Source organism: Dromiciops gliroides, chromosome 2, assembly GCF_019393635.1.
Source record: "Dromiciops gliroides isolate mDroGli1 chromosome 2, mDroGli1.pri, whole genome shotgun sequence".
Classification (NCBI taxonomy): Eukaryota; Metazoa; Chordata; class Mammalia; order Microbiotheria; family Microbiotheriidae; genus Dromiciops; species Dromiciops gliroides.
The window spans coordinates 293,083,758-293,099,706 of NC_057862.1; the positions used below are offsets into that span (position 1 = coordinate 293,083,758).

At 38.5% G+C, this 15,949-nt stretch overlaps 1 protein-coding gene across 10 annotated transcripts in view; it reads left to right on the forward strand.

Annotated features, from left to right (window-relative positions):
- Positions 1-15,653, forward strand: part of MOK (MOK protein kinase) — a 71,541-nt gene extending 55,888 nt beyond the window's left edge. For 7 of the 10 annotated variants that reach the window (XM_043989456.1, XM_043989457.1, XM_043989460.1 and 4 more), the window contains 5 exons: positions 7,262-7,363; positions 8,978-9,151; positions 9,986-10,100; positions 14,638-14,835; positions 14,920-15,653. In XM_043989456.1, coding sequence (XP_043845391.1) covers positions 7,262-7,363; positions 8,978-9,151; positions 9,986-10,100; positions 14,638-14,835; positions 14,920-15,000 — 670 coding nt within the window. In that variant the 3' untranslated portion in view covers positions 15,001-15,653. Of the gene's footprint in view, positions 1-7,261; positions 7,364-8,977; positions 9,152-9,985; positions 10,101-13,925; positions 14,078-14,637; positions 14,836-14,919 lie in introns of those variants that run through there. The other 3 variants (XM_043989459.1, XM_043989458.1, XM_043989465.1) reach the window with 3 other exon arrangements.
- The last annotated feature ends 296 nt before the right edge of the window (positions 15,654-15,949 follow it).

Sequence of the window (15,949 nt, forward strand, 5' to 3'; positions counted from 1 at the left end):
CAGTTCCTGCCCTCAAGGAGCTCACAGTCTAAGGGGGAGACAACAGGCAAACAAATATATACAAAGCAAGCTATATAGAGGATAAATGAGAAATAATTGAGAGAAGGCACTAGAACTAAGAGAGTGCTTCCTGTAGAATTACAATGGCCTGGGAGAAGCCTAAAAGTGAAGCTGAAAAGCGAGTATGTCCAAATAGAGCATTAGAAAAAAGAATGTCCTGGCCACAAAGACTCTTAAAAGTACCTGGAAGAAATGAAATAAAAAATATTATATGAGATGACCACTAGGGAGGAATGAATGTCAAAGGGTATTCATGGTGCAGAACAGATAGTAATAAAGAATTGAAGAATTGAACTGTCAGAAAAGTAAATGGGTCAAACAGAAAGTAACGTATCCATGAGACAAGAAACATTAAAACAAAATAAAAAGATTTAAAAAACCAAAACGTAAGGTACTATCAGAAAACCACCATTCTGGAAAATAAGTTAAGGAGAGATCATCTCTAAGAGACACCAGACTATCTGAAAATCATAACCACAAATAGAGAGTGAGAGAAAAAGGAGAGGTGGGTGGTGGGTGGAGGACAGTTATACAGAGAAGATAGGATAGGGAAAGTACTTATTCTAGGTGGGTTTGTATCCATTAAAAAGTTGGGCAGTAGAATTAAATGGGTGAGGGTAAGACCCAACGTTTGTTAGTAGATTTTTAGACAATAGTTTTACATTAGTAATTCAGAATTAAAAATGACCATACCTTTAATCAAGAAAAAAACCCCAAAAAGCTTTGAAAAGCATAAACATTTGGTTCTAAACTACTGTTTATTTTAAGAACTGATTTCCACTTTATAGATTCTTCTTCAATATCTTTTATTGGTCTGGATACTTCTTTCACTCACAGATTCCAACTTCTCCATTCCTTAGGAGATTAAAAAAAACTTTTAAATTCTTTATTCTGAACTTCACAAACCCCAAAACACTAAACATTTCCATATACAAAGCAGAACAGAAAGAGAATTGCCTATAAAACAATGAATCTCTATTATACAGAATTTTATTTTTTGAAAAAAGTATGTAAGAAATGAAACATGTTACTTTCAAGGTTGTCCTAATTATCTATGTATCCTCCTGAAATTCCTAATCTTCTGTACATTTAAAAAATGCTTCAATGGCCCTTTCTTTTCTCCTTTTTTTTTTTTTTTTGGTTGGCATATTGCTTGCTTTTCCCCTGCAACCCCAATTGAAAAAGAAAACCCACAATCCTTATAACAAATAAGCATAGTCAAGCAAAGTCTTTCTGACCTACTACCTTCCTTTTTTGTTTGTATCCCCAGTGATTGGCACATAGTAAATACTTAATCCTATAAGGAGCACAGTAATTGTCATAATAAGACAGGAACTGATCTGACTCAGGACCAAAGCCACATGTCAACTATCCCATTTCTTACCTTACAAAGCAATAGAGTTGTTAGACATGGCAGTGTACACCTGTAATTGCAGCTGCTGAGGAGGCTGAGGCTGAACTGCAGTGGGCTATAAGGATTGGGTTTTCAAGCTAAGTTTAGTATCATTAATGAGCTTCCAGGATGGGGTGGGGGTGGCGAGGACTTGCTTGCTGCCTAAGGACGGATGAGCTGGCTCAGGTTGAAAATGGAACAAGCCAAAGCTTCTAGGCCCATTAGTGGCAGGATTGGGGCCCCTGCATTTATAACCTGGGAGAGATGGGGAAACTCAGTCTTTGAAAAAAAAAAATTATTTTTAAGAAGGACCTTCCGTCAATCTGGGCTCTTCTGTTCTCATTATCTATGTGGATTTGAGAAAGTCACTTAGTTCTCTGGGTCATGGTTTCTTCATCACCAGCAGATTGCCCCACAATTACCCCCTCCCTTAATTTTTACCCTATTTACTGGTCCTTCCCTTGTGCCTATAGACACTCACCAACATACTTCCTTAAAAATCTCACGACAGATCCTATCATCACCTAAAGCTGCTATCATAGTGCTTCTCCCTTTCTTAAGCCAAAGGCCTAGAAGGACTGTTTATGCTTATTGCTCTATTTCCTCTTGCACTCACTTCCATCCCTTTACAGTCTAGCTTCCGACCTCATTTTTCAACATTTTTAGACATGGCCATTTTGTGGATCTGTTTGTATTGACTATACTTATTTGTTACAAGGGGGGGCTTTCATTTTTGGGGAGGAAGGGGAAGAGTTGGGGAAGAGGAATAATGATAGGTATGCCAAAAAGAAAGGTGCATTAACAAAAAGACAGATGTCAGCTGAAAAAAGTTCAGAAAGAAATACAGATAAGCAGGACAGTTTGGGAGCTACTGTGTTAAATTTGTATATAGTCCTGTTTTTCTTTGTGTAGATGATCATGTTTGTTGATATTTGTCAAATTTATAATAATTGGAAAGAATTTTTTTAAAAGAATTCTTTCCTTCAACCCCTTCCCCCTCTCCCCCCCATCCTTCTAGTGATCACAAGCCTGGCATCTCTGGGAAACTAATTATCCAGACAGCTGCTGGAGCTCTCTTCCAAAAATAAGTAACTAATTTCTTTTCCTTTTTTTAAAAGCTTATGTTCAAATTTAGTGGGTATATAGAAATAATATTTATAAAAGAATTTTTCTGGTTTCCTATTCTCAAGTCAGCATGAGGAAAGTTTTGTTTAGATTTTATTCCCTGAAGATAACATTTGAGTGCTTTATGGGAAGAATGAAAATATTCCTGACTGAGCACTGACCAAGGAGAAAAGGGTTATTTGGAAATTAAAGACAAATGGATAAACTGATATCAATGTCTAGAAAAGGGAAGATGATATGAGGAACGTGTGATATAGAGTCTTCTTGGGTATAGGTTGAAGCTGAGGCAAGAGCTTAATGATGGAAGAAAGATGAGAAATATCCCAACAGCAGAGACTGAGTTGTCAAATGAGTAGGCGGCTAACTTCGGCATAATTTGGCATACTAGGAAAATGGTCCAAGGAGTAGAGCAGAGCTGTTAGAGGGGCAGGCAGTTCTACAGTATTGTTTCTGCCCAGCTAGGCCATTTGGTTTCCATTTTTACAGTGGATTCCTTGAATGGTAGTTTATCCTTCAAAAGGTAGAGGAACCACCAAGAGAGAACTTGATTCTGCATTTGATTTTTTAACCAACAGGGAAGAACTGGCTGCTGGGATAAAAATAACAAGGAGTTATGATTCCCACTTAAAAGTTTGTGATAGAGGAGAGAAAAGCCAGGCATAGTCTGACACCCTAGGTTTTAGGAGAATATATTTCATTTCAGAGGAAAGCAAGGAGGTATCTATCCTACAGACTAAAATACTATAAGAGAAGGCATCCCAGGAGGCATAGGAAGTTCTTAAGAAAGAAATTTGCTAGACACAAAGAAATCATTCCATTGAGGAAGAAAAATGGGATTTATTTGAAGGGATTGATGTGGATCTACAGAGGACTCACCATCTCATTTAATTTTAAAAGATAGCTACAGAATATGTTAGCAAGGACAGGCTATGACACTGTGAGAGAATAGCATCAGAAGTGGTAAAGCTCAGAGTGAGAAGTAGTGTTGGGCTCCATGGTTCTGGTCAAATCATTTCACCTCTGAATGTCACAGAATCATGAAATTTAAAATTGGAAGGGAGCTCAGCAGCTGTTAAGCTCATACTCAGAAGGAACGGCCCCTGCAACACGCTTGAGAAGCTGCCATCCGTCCTCTGCTTGAAGACCCCTGGAGGCCGCCCTTTCCACTTGGTCTGTTCTCCTTGTTAGAATGATTTTCTTGATGTCAAGCTTAAATTCACCTCTTTGTAACTTTTCCATTTTTTCCTTGTTTTCCCCTTTGGGACCAAGAAGAGCAAGCTTATTTTTCTCTTCTACATCACAATCTTTCAGATATCTGAAAGTGGCTCCATTCCCCCGAGTTTTCTCTTTTCTAGGCTAAACATTTCCAGTTCCTTCAACTGATCCTTCTTATTCCTGGAAGCTATGGCTCTCTTAATGCAGCCCAAGATCCAAATTAGCTTTTTTTTTTTTTTTAAAGTAATACATCACACTGCTGACTCACATTGAGCCAGCAGGTCATGAAAACTCCAGATTTTTTTCAGACTAACTGCTCTCTAAGCAAACCTCTTTTATCCTGTGCTTGTGAAATCGTTTTTTTTTTCTTAAACCTAAGTATAACACTTTATGCTTATCATTACTGAATTCTGTCTTATTAAATTTAACCCAGTTCTCTGACTTATCGAGCAAGATCTTTCTGGCTCCTGACATTGTCATTCAGTGTGTTAGTTGTCTCTTACAGCTTTGTGTTATTAGTTATTTTCCTGTAGTTGTCACCATATGTCTCTTCTACTTAGTAAAATTCAATAGCTCCATTCAAGGATCAAATATAAACTCCTCTTATTAGCATTTGGAGCCCTTTACAACATAGCCTCGTGTTATTTTTCCAATCTTATTACACTCTCCTTCATGTACACTATGGTGCAGCCAGGGATGTGATGGTACATGTTTACAACAAGCTTTCTGGGGAAAAATGTGTGCACAGAACATTTTTAAGTTTACTCTGCATTATAAATATTTTCTCCATTACTTTCTTGAGTTTAGACAATCAACAAAATAATAAATCAAATCTCGATTTGTAGTGTTTGCCAATTTCTGAGGTGTAAATGCTCCCATTGAACATTTAACAGTTGGTTTTTGCAAGCAGGCATGAGCAGGTTCCAGAACTCCCCTGCATCCAGGCAAGCTGTCCTTCCTTTTCTTCATTGCTCTACACTATATCTCCCATCTGTTTGTCTGCCTTGGCTACCCTCTCTTCCTTGAATGCACTCCCTTCTCACCTCTTACTCTTAGAATCCCTAGTTTCCTTCAAGACTCATCTCAATGTCATCTTCTACATGAAGCCTTTCCTGATTCTCCTCCGCTGTGAGTGCCTTCTCCTTCAAAATTACCTAGTATTTGTATATTTTGTCTCCTCTGGCTAAACTACAAGGCTCTTGAGAGTAAGAACTGGTTCACTTGTCTTATTTATTTATTTATTTATTTTTGGCGGGGCAATTGAGGGTTAAGTGACTTGCCCAGGGTCACACAGTTAGTGTCAAGTGTCTGAGGCCAGATTTGAACTCAGGTCCTCCTGAATCCAGGGCCGGTGCTTTATCCACTGCACCACCTAGCTGCTCCCAGTTCACTTGCCTTTGTATCACTAACACCTAACATAGTGCATGGCATATAGTGGGAACTTAGTAACTGCTCGTTTATTGATCATTCCTTATGCTTGAAATGTTCTCTTCTCACTTCAGCCGATCAGTCAGCAAGCTTCTATGAAACACTGTGTGCCAGACTCTGTGCTTAGAAACCCGAGTTTCCTTCAGTCTCTAGCTTCTTTCCAAACCATTTCTCCGAGTCCTTCCTTCATCTCCCCAGCTGTTAGTGCCTCCCTCCCACGCCACATTACCTTGTATTTATTCTGTATGTATTTCGTATATGCTTAATTGTGTGTGCATTATCCCCCTTGATAAAATGTAAATGCAAGCTCCTTTAGGATAGGAATTTATTTTTTGTCTTTGTTTCTCCAGCCTAGGACAGTCACTGGCATGTTGTAGGCATTTAACAAATGACTCTTTTCTTAACAGATCTGTAAATTTAATGAATATGCCTGTCATGCCTTTATTCAAGTCACTGACAAAAATGTTGTACGTTTCCCTGGAGGGCTTATGCCAGTGTGACATTGAACCATTAATGATGTCTTTTTGAGTGTTTTCCATAGAATTACACTTGTGTTACCTACCTTATATGGTGATTGGGAGGAAAACTCTAATGGAACCCTTAAAAGCCACTATAGAGATGGTAATTGTTATTACCAACAACAATAACAGCTATTTTATCCTGTGTTGCCCCAATACCACTTGCAAAATGGTTTTTCTAGAAGTCTCTAGACTAGACTCAAGTTAAATCCACCACTCAAGGAAAGAAAGTTTGAAGTAGGGGGAGTAGGAGGATCACCACAGTGGTCCTCAACCTGGTGGGGGAATACTGAGGAGTGTTAAGCCCAAGAATGCACCAATAAATTATCCCTCTTGGTAACCCTGCTAGGACTTGAACACTGGTGGCAGAACATGGCATGGCAGTGTCAAGTCTAGAGTTGGGTTTCTTGGTGAGGATTAGGTGGCCCTTTATAGCTTTGGTAAATAGACAAGATAAAATTGGGTGGAAGGTGAGGGAACGAGAAAAATACCTCATGAAAGTGGCAGTTAAGGAAAGTAAGGGTGATTGGGGAAAAAGGATTAGAAAGAAGAAATAGAAATTAAGGGAATATTAACCAGAACTGTTTCTTAAGAAATTTAGAAGTAACAACAATTATACTTTCTCTTAACATTTTAAAGCTTTCCAAGTACTTTTATATACATTTATATCATTTGATCTGAACCCTATGAGGTATTGTGGCAGAGTGGATAAAGAACTGGTTTTATATCTGGGAATACCTGGGTTCAGGCCTTGCCTGTGATATTTACTGGTTGTGTGACCCTGGGCAAGTCACTTGACCTCTCTAAGACTATAAGCTGCAGAGAATGTGCTGCTAATCTACATTGGTAGAGGGAATTTCCTTATCTTAGAGTTCTCTATACTAATGAAATCTCAAGTCTAATCCTATTTAATAACCTCATGACACAGTTAATAATAATTGATATTTATAGGATATATAATTTGGGGGGGGGCAATGAGGGGTAAGTGACTTGCCCAGGGTCACACTGCTAAGTAAGTGACAAGTGTCTGAGGTCAGAGTTGAACTCAGCTATTCCTGAACCCAGGGCCAGTGCTTTATCCCTATAACTGATATTTATAGAGCACATAATGTTTTTACATACTTTCTCTTTTTTGCCCTTCACAGCCTCAAAGTTAGCCAGTACAATCAAATACTTATTTTTTAGATAAGGAAACTAGGCTTAGATTAAGTGACTGCCCTTGGGGTAGGGGGAGCATAGTATAAAGGAAAAGGCATTAGATTTGGTGTCAGAAAACTGAGTTCAAATCCTGACCCTTTTATCTATCTATGCTACACTGTTGCAAATCACTTCTCTTTTCTGAGCCTTAGTTTTCTCATCTTTAAAATTAAAGGGTTGGATTAGATCAGGGATTCTTAATTTGAAGTCCATGCCCCCCTAATGAGGGGGTTAGATGAGTGCAGGAGATATAACTGTAGTGTGAATAGAACTCCAAATGTTTCCCCCATTTTATCAGTGATACCATTTTGTCACATTCTTTCAGTCTGCAGCCTCTATTTCCTGGAGCTAATGAACTGGATCAAATCTCCAAAATCCATGATATTATTGGCACACCTCCTCAGAAAACTCTTAGCAAATTCAAACAGTAAGCATATGGTACCTTTTGCTTATGAACTTGTACATTAAGTTCTTTAATTATAAGTCTAACATTATTGACATATTCCCAGCACGTTTCTTAGCTTTGCCCTACAAGAAACATGTAGAGGGAAAGACCCTCTTTGTTAATTTACTCCTGGCTCTTTTATATATCCTTTGAGTATTTCTAATGTTTTGTAAGGACAGTGATTCCTATTTATAGAGGTAGAGTTACTACATAGACTGTGATTTTAAGAGGTACACTCACTAAAGGACAGTTTCACCAGTCTGGGTGACCAGCATATTTTTGAGGATTTTGGTTTATCAGGGCACAGAGTTTAAATGGTCACAGTAAATATTTTTATTATACTTTTAGACCCTTTGATGGAAATTGTTAAATACCTTCAGAATGTAAATGGAATCTGGAATCTCCAGAAATATTTAGACAGTACTGAACGTGTTTCACAAACCTATAAAAAGTCTTAAATATCATCTAATTCAACCTCCTAATTTTACAAAGGAAGAAACCTGGGAGGTAAAGGAACTTGAGAGACATTTACTCCTGAGGCTAAGGAACCAAAATAATTATGGCTTAGGTGGCATCTACAATTCTTTACGGTGTTCGGTGGGCTTTCTTTAGAACCACTAGCCAGAGCAGCTCAGGGAGGGAGGCAAAGCTAAAATTAGAAACCAATTTGTGATTCATATTTACTCTATAGTTTGTTCATTAAGGTATGCTACCACTGCATTTGGTGAAGGAGTGAGCCAGCATTTTGATTAAAAAATATTTTATCATTCCTTGACATCTGCACTATTTTTACTCTACTAGAACAAAAAGTTCTTGGGGGCAGGGACAGTACCACATTCTTTAGGACAGTGCTTGCTACATAGTACTTAATAAATGCCTGTTGGGGCGGCTAGGTGGCGCAGTGGATAAAGCACTGGCCCTGGATTCAGGAGTACCTGAGTTCAAATCCGGCCTCAGACACTTGACACTTACTAGCTGTGTGACCCTGGGCAAGTCACTTAACCCCCATTGCCCTGAAAAAAAAAAAAGAAAAAAAAAAAGAAATGCCTGTTGAGTGATCCATTTTTAATGTGCTAACATCTTCCTTCAAACAACCTAAAACTAATTTTTGTTCTTTTCTTTTTTCTTTTTTTTGGTGAGGCAATTGGGGTTAAGTGACTTGCCCAGGGTCACACAGCTAGTAAGTGTTAAGTGTCTGAGGCCAAATTTGAACTCAGGTCCTCCTGAATCCAGGGCCGGTGCTCTATTCACTGCACCACCTAGCTGCCCCTAAAACTCATTTTTGAATTGGGCTTTCACACTGGGATGGAAGTTAGGAGACCTGTTTTTGAGTCCAAATTTTGTCACACATAAATGTGAATTAAAGTCCCTTTCCCTCTCTAGACTTCGGTTTCCTTATTTGTAAAAGAAGAAGGTCGGACTGAATGATCTCTAAGGTCCATTCTAGTCTTATGCCCTATAATTCTAATCTTTGCTGCCATGTTAAACCAATGCAATTACGAAGCTACAACCATCTCTTGGGAGATGTGATACCTTACCAGCTGAATCCTCTCAATGATGACACTGTTGTTTATTATCATTGGGCTTTTAACACAGGTCGAGAGCTATGAGTTTTGATTTTCCTTTTAAAAATGGATCAGGAATCTCTCTGACGACATCGACTTTGTCCCCTCAGTGCCTTTCTCTCATCTATGCTATGGTAGAATATGACCCAGATGAAAGAATCAGTGCCCATCAGGCGCTGCAGCATTCTTACTTCCGAGAACAAAGGTAGGCTTCTAACATCTTTGTCGGGTACGGAGTCTTACTCCATCTAGAGGACCAGTGCTGTGTAGCTGTGCCAGCCTCCTTCAGGGGCAAAAAGCCTCTAATGAGTCACTGATTAGGGATCATAAGGAAAGGATTCCATGAGTTGGACTAGAGTCTTCTGAGCTTCCTCCAACCTCTATGATTTTATCATCTGATTTCTGAGTCATGCTCAAAATGGTGCATGCTTAAAGTAGCCTCTGATAGCAGCTATTAAAGCTAAAAAGTCATTTTTAAGGGGCAAATGACCACTGTTTGGATTTATTTAAGCATGTTGTTTCCTATTATACCTTCCTATTATACCTGGCATTTGATATGTCTAGTTGAGGCCTTAAAAAACCTTACTCTGCCCCTCTTCAGGCGAATTGGCTCCCAAAGTGGTGGTTGAAGGCAGCCTAGTACTAGCAACTTGTAAAAATCTACATGTAGATTGTTAGAGCTAAGTTATTAGTTTAGAAAAGATTAATTCTGTATGTGCAACACACAAATGTGAAAATCATTTTCATCTCTTTATCATTATACCACAAATAAATGCTTGTCCAAGAGTGTCCTACAATTGTGTAGCTGCCCAGCTGACTGTGTTAACTTTCCCAGGGTTACCTGAGCATATATGTATATTACTATGAGATCTTTAGTTCCATGGTTTAAACTATTACATTAAAAGTGGTGAATTAGGGTCCCTTAACAGTTGCTGACAGCAGGTAAATTGAAGCATATCTCAAGACAGGGAAAGCACATATCTATGGTATCTTTGTACACTGTTATACAGTAGAGGAATGGTTATATTTTTATTCATAGGATATCAGAGAAGCAAGCTCTTGTAGCCCGCAGGAAAGTAGGATTAACAGAACGTCTGGGAGAACCAGAATCACTGAAAAACATGTGGCAAATATCAAAGGAAGGCAAAAAGCAGGTAACAAATTTTGTTATGAACTTGACTTCACAGCTGTTTCTTCCCCCATAAAGTGTGTTTATAATACATGTCTCTTCTCTGGGACCTAAGAATCTGGAAGTGATGACTATTTCAGAAACTTCTTGGTAGGAGGGCATATATGTAAAGGAAGTGTTAAAAGTAGGTTATCTCCTCCTTGTCTTAATCTCCTCCTTGTGGGAGGTTCGCATCCTATTTTGGACTTCCTGGGGTATTAAGATGTCCTCCAAGGCGGGTACCTTTTTCTCTAGGGGTGTATTTTTGGGGTTTAAATGTCATAAGGTGAACCTAAGGACATATTTGGTTTTTCTGTGCATGTTCCTAAAACATGTTTAAATTTGTCAGACCCAGAGGGTCTCTCTGTTTATGATAATCTATTTTAAGATCTGGTTTCTAGGTGTAGTTTCTGTTTCCTGTCATTTAGGAATATTAATGGCTATTAATGGTTAATGGTCCCTGGTTACTGTCTCTTTAGGCTTCTGTTGATAGTGAGGGTTGATAGGGACTTGAACCCTCTGGTTACAGTTGATAAAAACTCAAACCTTAGTTTCTCTGTTAACCCTTCTAGTTACTATAGTCTTAGGTGATCTGTTCTACTGTGGATTAGAGCTCAGATCTTATCTGTTAACCCTTTTTAGCCTCCATCAATATTATTTTACTTTCTATGGTGCCTTTTAGGATAATGTAGTTTCCCTGTTCTTTTAACCCTTTCTATTTTTATCATTGCCTTGTCTGAGATCATGATAGCTACTGCTGTTTTGTTTGAGTTCACCTGGAGTATAATAAATTCTTTTCCAGCCCCTCATTTTAATACTATATGTATCTATATGTTTCAAGTCTGTTTCTTGTAAACAGTATATTTTTGGATACTGCTGTCTTCTATTTCATGGGTGGGTGTGTCTATCACTTTCAAGTTCAGGGTTATGAATGGTTAACTGGATTTGCCTACATCATACCTTCTATGTAGTTTTCTCTTTGACACTAGTCACTATATAAAGAAGAAGATGAAAGGAGTGTGATCAGCATTAGTGATCTACAGTTGAAGTAATCTACTTATGCTCCATTGCTCTTCCTCTCTACGTCTTCTGTATCTTGATCCCTATTTTTTTTTTTTACCATTTCTTTCTTTTTTCCTAATTCTCCCTTCACAATCAAGCCTCTGAAGTTGGAATTTGTTTTGCTTCTGATTATTCCCTCTATGACTCAGCCTCCTTTCCCCCTGTCCTTGCCCATTTCTCTTTAATCTATTTCAGTACCAAATGTTTTGTGTATCTGTGTTGTGTTTCTGTTTGTTGTTCAGTCATTTTAGTCACATCCAACTCTTCATGACCCCATTTGGGGTTTTCTTGGCAAAGATATTGGAGTGGTTTGCCATTTCCTTCTCCAGCTCATTTTATAGATGAAGAAACCGACACAACTAGCGGGAAATAACTTGCCCAGGTTCATACAGCTAGTAAGTGTCTGAGGCCAGATTTTTTTTTTTTTTTTTTGCGGGGCAATTGGGGTTAAGTGACTTGCCCAGGGTCACACAGCTAGTAAGTGTTAAGTGTCTGAGACGGGATTTGAACTCAGGTCCTCCTGAATCCAGGGCCAGTGCTGTATCCACTGTACCACCTAGCTGCCCCTGAGGCCAGATTTAAATTTAGGAATATGAGTCTTCCTGACTTCTGGTCCAGCGCTCTATCTACTGTGCCACCTAGCTGCTTGTGTTTCTGTTAATTCTCCTTTATCAGATTTGAGTAAGGCTCCCCCTTCCCTTCCTTCATGTAAACTGTAAGCTCCTTGAGGGCAGGAGCTACTTTTTTCCTCTTTTTTGTATACTCATCACTTAACCTAGTGCCTGGAACATCATAGGCACTTAATAAATGTTTACTGATTGATTGCAAATATTCTTCTTGCACATGGTATGTTCCATCCCCTTCTTTCTTCCCAAGTGTATTCCTTTTTCCCCCCCTTTTCTTTCTTCTCTGAAGACTTTTTTTTTTCAGGCAATGAGGGTTAAGTGACTTGCCCAGGGTCACACAACTAGTAAGTGTCAAGTGTCTGGAGCCAGATTTGAACTCAGGTCCTCCTGAATCCAGGGCCGGTGCTTTATCCACTGTGCCACCTAGCTATCCCCCTTAAAAACATTAAAAAAAAAAAGAACAGAAGAGAATAAAAGGAAATTCTATGTAACAGATATTTACAGTTTTATGTGCAGTCTTTTTTTCCTTTTCGGCTTTGTTTATGAAAATGCTAATTTTGTTTGGTGGTTAAGTTCAGCATAAAGAAAAAAATGCAAAATTTTTACTCAGCTCTGGTCTTTTCATCAAGAATGAAAGTTCCATGTTCTACTGGGGTCCTCAGTCTTTCATGGTAAGTTATTCTTGGTTTTAAGCCTTTGTTGTTCCCCTTTTTGGAATATTATATTTAAAGATTTTTTTCTTATTAGCTGTGGTTGCCTGGCCTTGTGTGATTCTGTGATTACTGGTATTTGAACTCTTTCTGGATTTCAGCTTAGATATTCCTGGGAGTTTTCATTTTGGGTTTCTTTCAGGAGGTGATGGCTTCATTATTCCTTTTTTCCGCTTCATCCTTTGGTTCTAGTAGCTCTGGGTAGTTTTCATTTAAGGTTTGTTGAAATATAGTAGGCAGCTCAAATTACCTCTCATTGTGATACCTTTAACCCATTTTCAAGGTCAGTTGTTTGATAACAGATACCTTCTCTTTTTTTCCATTATTTTCAGTGTTTTGACTTTGCCCTACTATTTTTTATTTTCCAAAAGGGTCATTAATTTGTTCTGCTCAAATTTTCAGGAAGACTTTTACTTGGGCAAGAATTTCCACCTTTTCTAAACTATTTGTTCTCCTTCCAATTCTTTCTTTTAGATCTCTTAATTTAACATTTCATTTTTTATCTCTTGCTTCATTTCTTCCAGACACTCTTTTAAGTTGTTGTGGACAAGCCATTTTTATTTTCTCTGAGGCCTGTTGATGTTGTGGAATTAGTCTCTTCTTCTGGGGTTGTCTCTCAAGTTTCTCTGGGCTCAACATATCTTCATGGTGTTAAGCATGTTCTCCTGTTTACTTTCATCTCCAGCAGCAGTGCATAGTTTGTGATTTCTTGCCAGAACAAAACCCCATTCCTTCCTTCATTCTTCCATGTGGTCACACCCTGTTTAGTTCTGATCTCAATCTCCTAGATTATTCTCCCTAGCTTCTACTTTCTGGTATGTCTGCATTCAGAATGCTGGAAGGTTTTAGGCCTTTGGTCTTCAGGGTTCTCTGGAGTATGTTATTTAGGAGTGTTGCAGACTTTTGCTGAGTCAGTCAGTCAACAAGTACTTTTTAATCACTTACTATGTGCTAGGCACTGTGCTAAGCACTAAGGATATGAATTTAATAAAAAAGACAATCCCTGCCCTCAAGGAGCTTACATTCTAACGGGTGAAGACAACATATAAAAGGAAACTGAAAAGGGTACTAGTCAGATGGAGTTGAGGAAGAAACCCAGAAGAGGGGCATGATGGAGAAATCCAGATTGCAGCCTTGTGAAAAATGAAGAGATGTGTGGTCTGGCTGCCATCTTTAAATGCAGATTCTGGGAGGAGCCATCTAATCAGAGGGAGGAGTTGCAGAAAGAAGGGTAATTCCAGGCTGAAGTGATGTTTCAGGATTAATAAGTTTCTCTTCTCAGGCATGATGGAGAAGTCTAGATAGTAACCTGGAAAAGGGGAGAGGGGTGATCTGGGTCTGAGTGCTGCCAACTCCTGATATGTAGTCAGAGCACTATGGTTTTTTGACCCCTCTCTCTCCCTTTGACCTTAGTCATGGAAACACTCCAGGCTTGCTGTCCCAGGGTACAGAGCATTTCAGGCTTCAGATGCCCTAGGAAGATCTAAGCACCAACAAGCTTCTGACTTATTTACCTGTGCTCACCTTGGCTCTTCTGGGAGGACCTCTTTCTCTGTGCCTGCAAGGTTTCTTGATTATCTTTTTGTGAAGTCCTGGGCTGCATGCAGATAGCTTTGGATTTATTGATTGTTTTTTGGTCTAGTATGTGTGGGAGAGTTAGCTGTCTTTCTGACCATTCCCACAGTCATCTTAACTGTAAGTCCCAGGGCTTTCTCCATTACATTGTACCGTGTCATCTCATCTAGATATACAAATGGTACTTGTTGTGATTTAATGATCAGTCATAGTCCATTTATAGTCATATCCTGCTTATGAAATTGTTTGGGTATAAGATAAATTAAAATAAAGGGCTCTGCAATACTGCTTCTAGAAAAGAAAAAGGAACCAGTTGTTTCATGGAAACATAAAATATTATAACTTAAAAGGAAGGACCTCAGCAATGGATCATCTGGTTCAGTCCTTTCGTTCTACAGATGAGGAAACTGCAACAATTGAAGGGACTTGCTCGAGATCATACGGCTAGTAAAATAGTCTGGACTGAAATCCAGATTTCCTGTCTTTCTATACAAGGCTCTTGCTAAAATAATACTGAAATGACTTTCATTGTGTTTTTTTAAATAAACAGTATCTAAAGCAAGTTGAAGAACATTCAGAAAGGCAGGGATCTACCTGTCCGGTGGAACTACCCAAACTGAAGGTTTCTGGAGTAACCAAACTCTCATCCTACTCCAGCCCTACACTGCGTGCTGTTCTTAGTGGCTCTGGGACAAGTGGAAAAGTACCTGTCTTAAAGCCTCTGAAATATATTGGAACAAACAAGAAGGTACCAGTTCTGACTTGTTCTTTATCAAACTGTTTTCAGAGCCTGTGAGTCTTTACTTGAACGTGTCTATAATTTCTTTAACAGACAGATACACAGAAGGACATTAAGTCTAACATGAAACAATACCGTTTGCCCACGATAGAAAGAAAAAGTGGAGGATACTGAACAACTTGTCTTATTTCCAGATACTTGGATTATAAAACCAGGCATGAATGGAAGCAGAGAAAAGGAATCAACTATGCTTCTGGGATGTAACAGAGGGCTTTGGGGAGCAGACAAGTGACAGTGCCTTACCTGGAGGCTCCCTGAAGTGCTCTAGGACCTTCACGATATAGGCACGAGATGATTAAGGGCTATGTCTAGTCAGCACTTGTAGCTTTCCTGAAAAGATGTCAAATGTTTAGCAGATCAGAAATGCACTTTGTATTTGCACCTTCTAAATGCATGTACTGTATTTTCCATTTGAATGGATTTGTGAAAAGCATCAAATTCTAGGGTTTTTATTTCATTTTAGTGGGGGTTAAGGGTTTTTTTTGGAGGGAGGAGGGCATTTTGTAATTTTTTATATACAAAAGTGAAAACAGGTAAACAAGGTTTTTATATTATGTGTTATTTATATCTTGGTCTTATTGAACTGTGAGCTCTGTGCATTTTATAACTTCAGTCTGTTTTAAAATGTTAAGCTATTAGAACACTACCAACCGTAATATTTTAATAACTACAAAGCTCTTATGTGATTGTTTTATGGATTATGTTATTGGAAACAACTGATTGATATTAAAGAATAAGCTATGATATTTTTTAATTCTAAAGATAAACCTGTGTCCTTGTGAATCCCTTTAGCTTTATTTTATAGCTTCTGGTAGCATACAAAGTAAATGAAATGTGATAGTCACAAGGACTTCAACAATCCTTAATTTTGTTTTATTTGACATATTAAAGGAATAAATTTTAAAAATTTTCTCATGGAAATATGCAGTGTCCCTGCTAAGGACTCAGTTCTTCAACATTTCGGTAAGTTCAATCATGTTCAATCATTAGAAATGAATTTAGGTCCTCCAACTTTGTATACAACAGAGTAGGCTTTTTCATATTGATCCCAAAATGACATTTC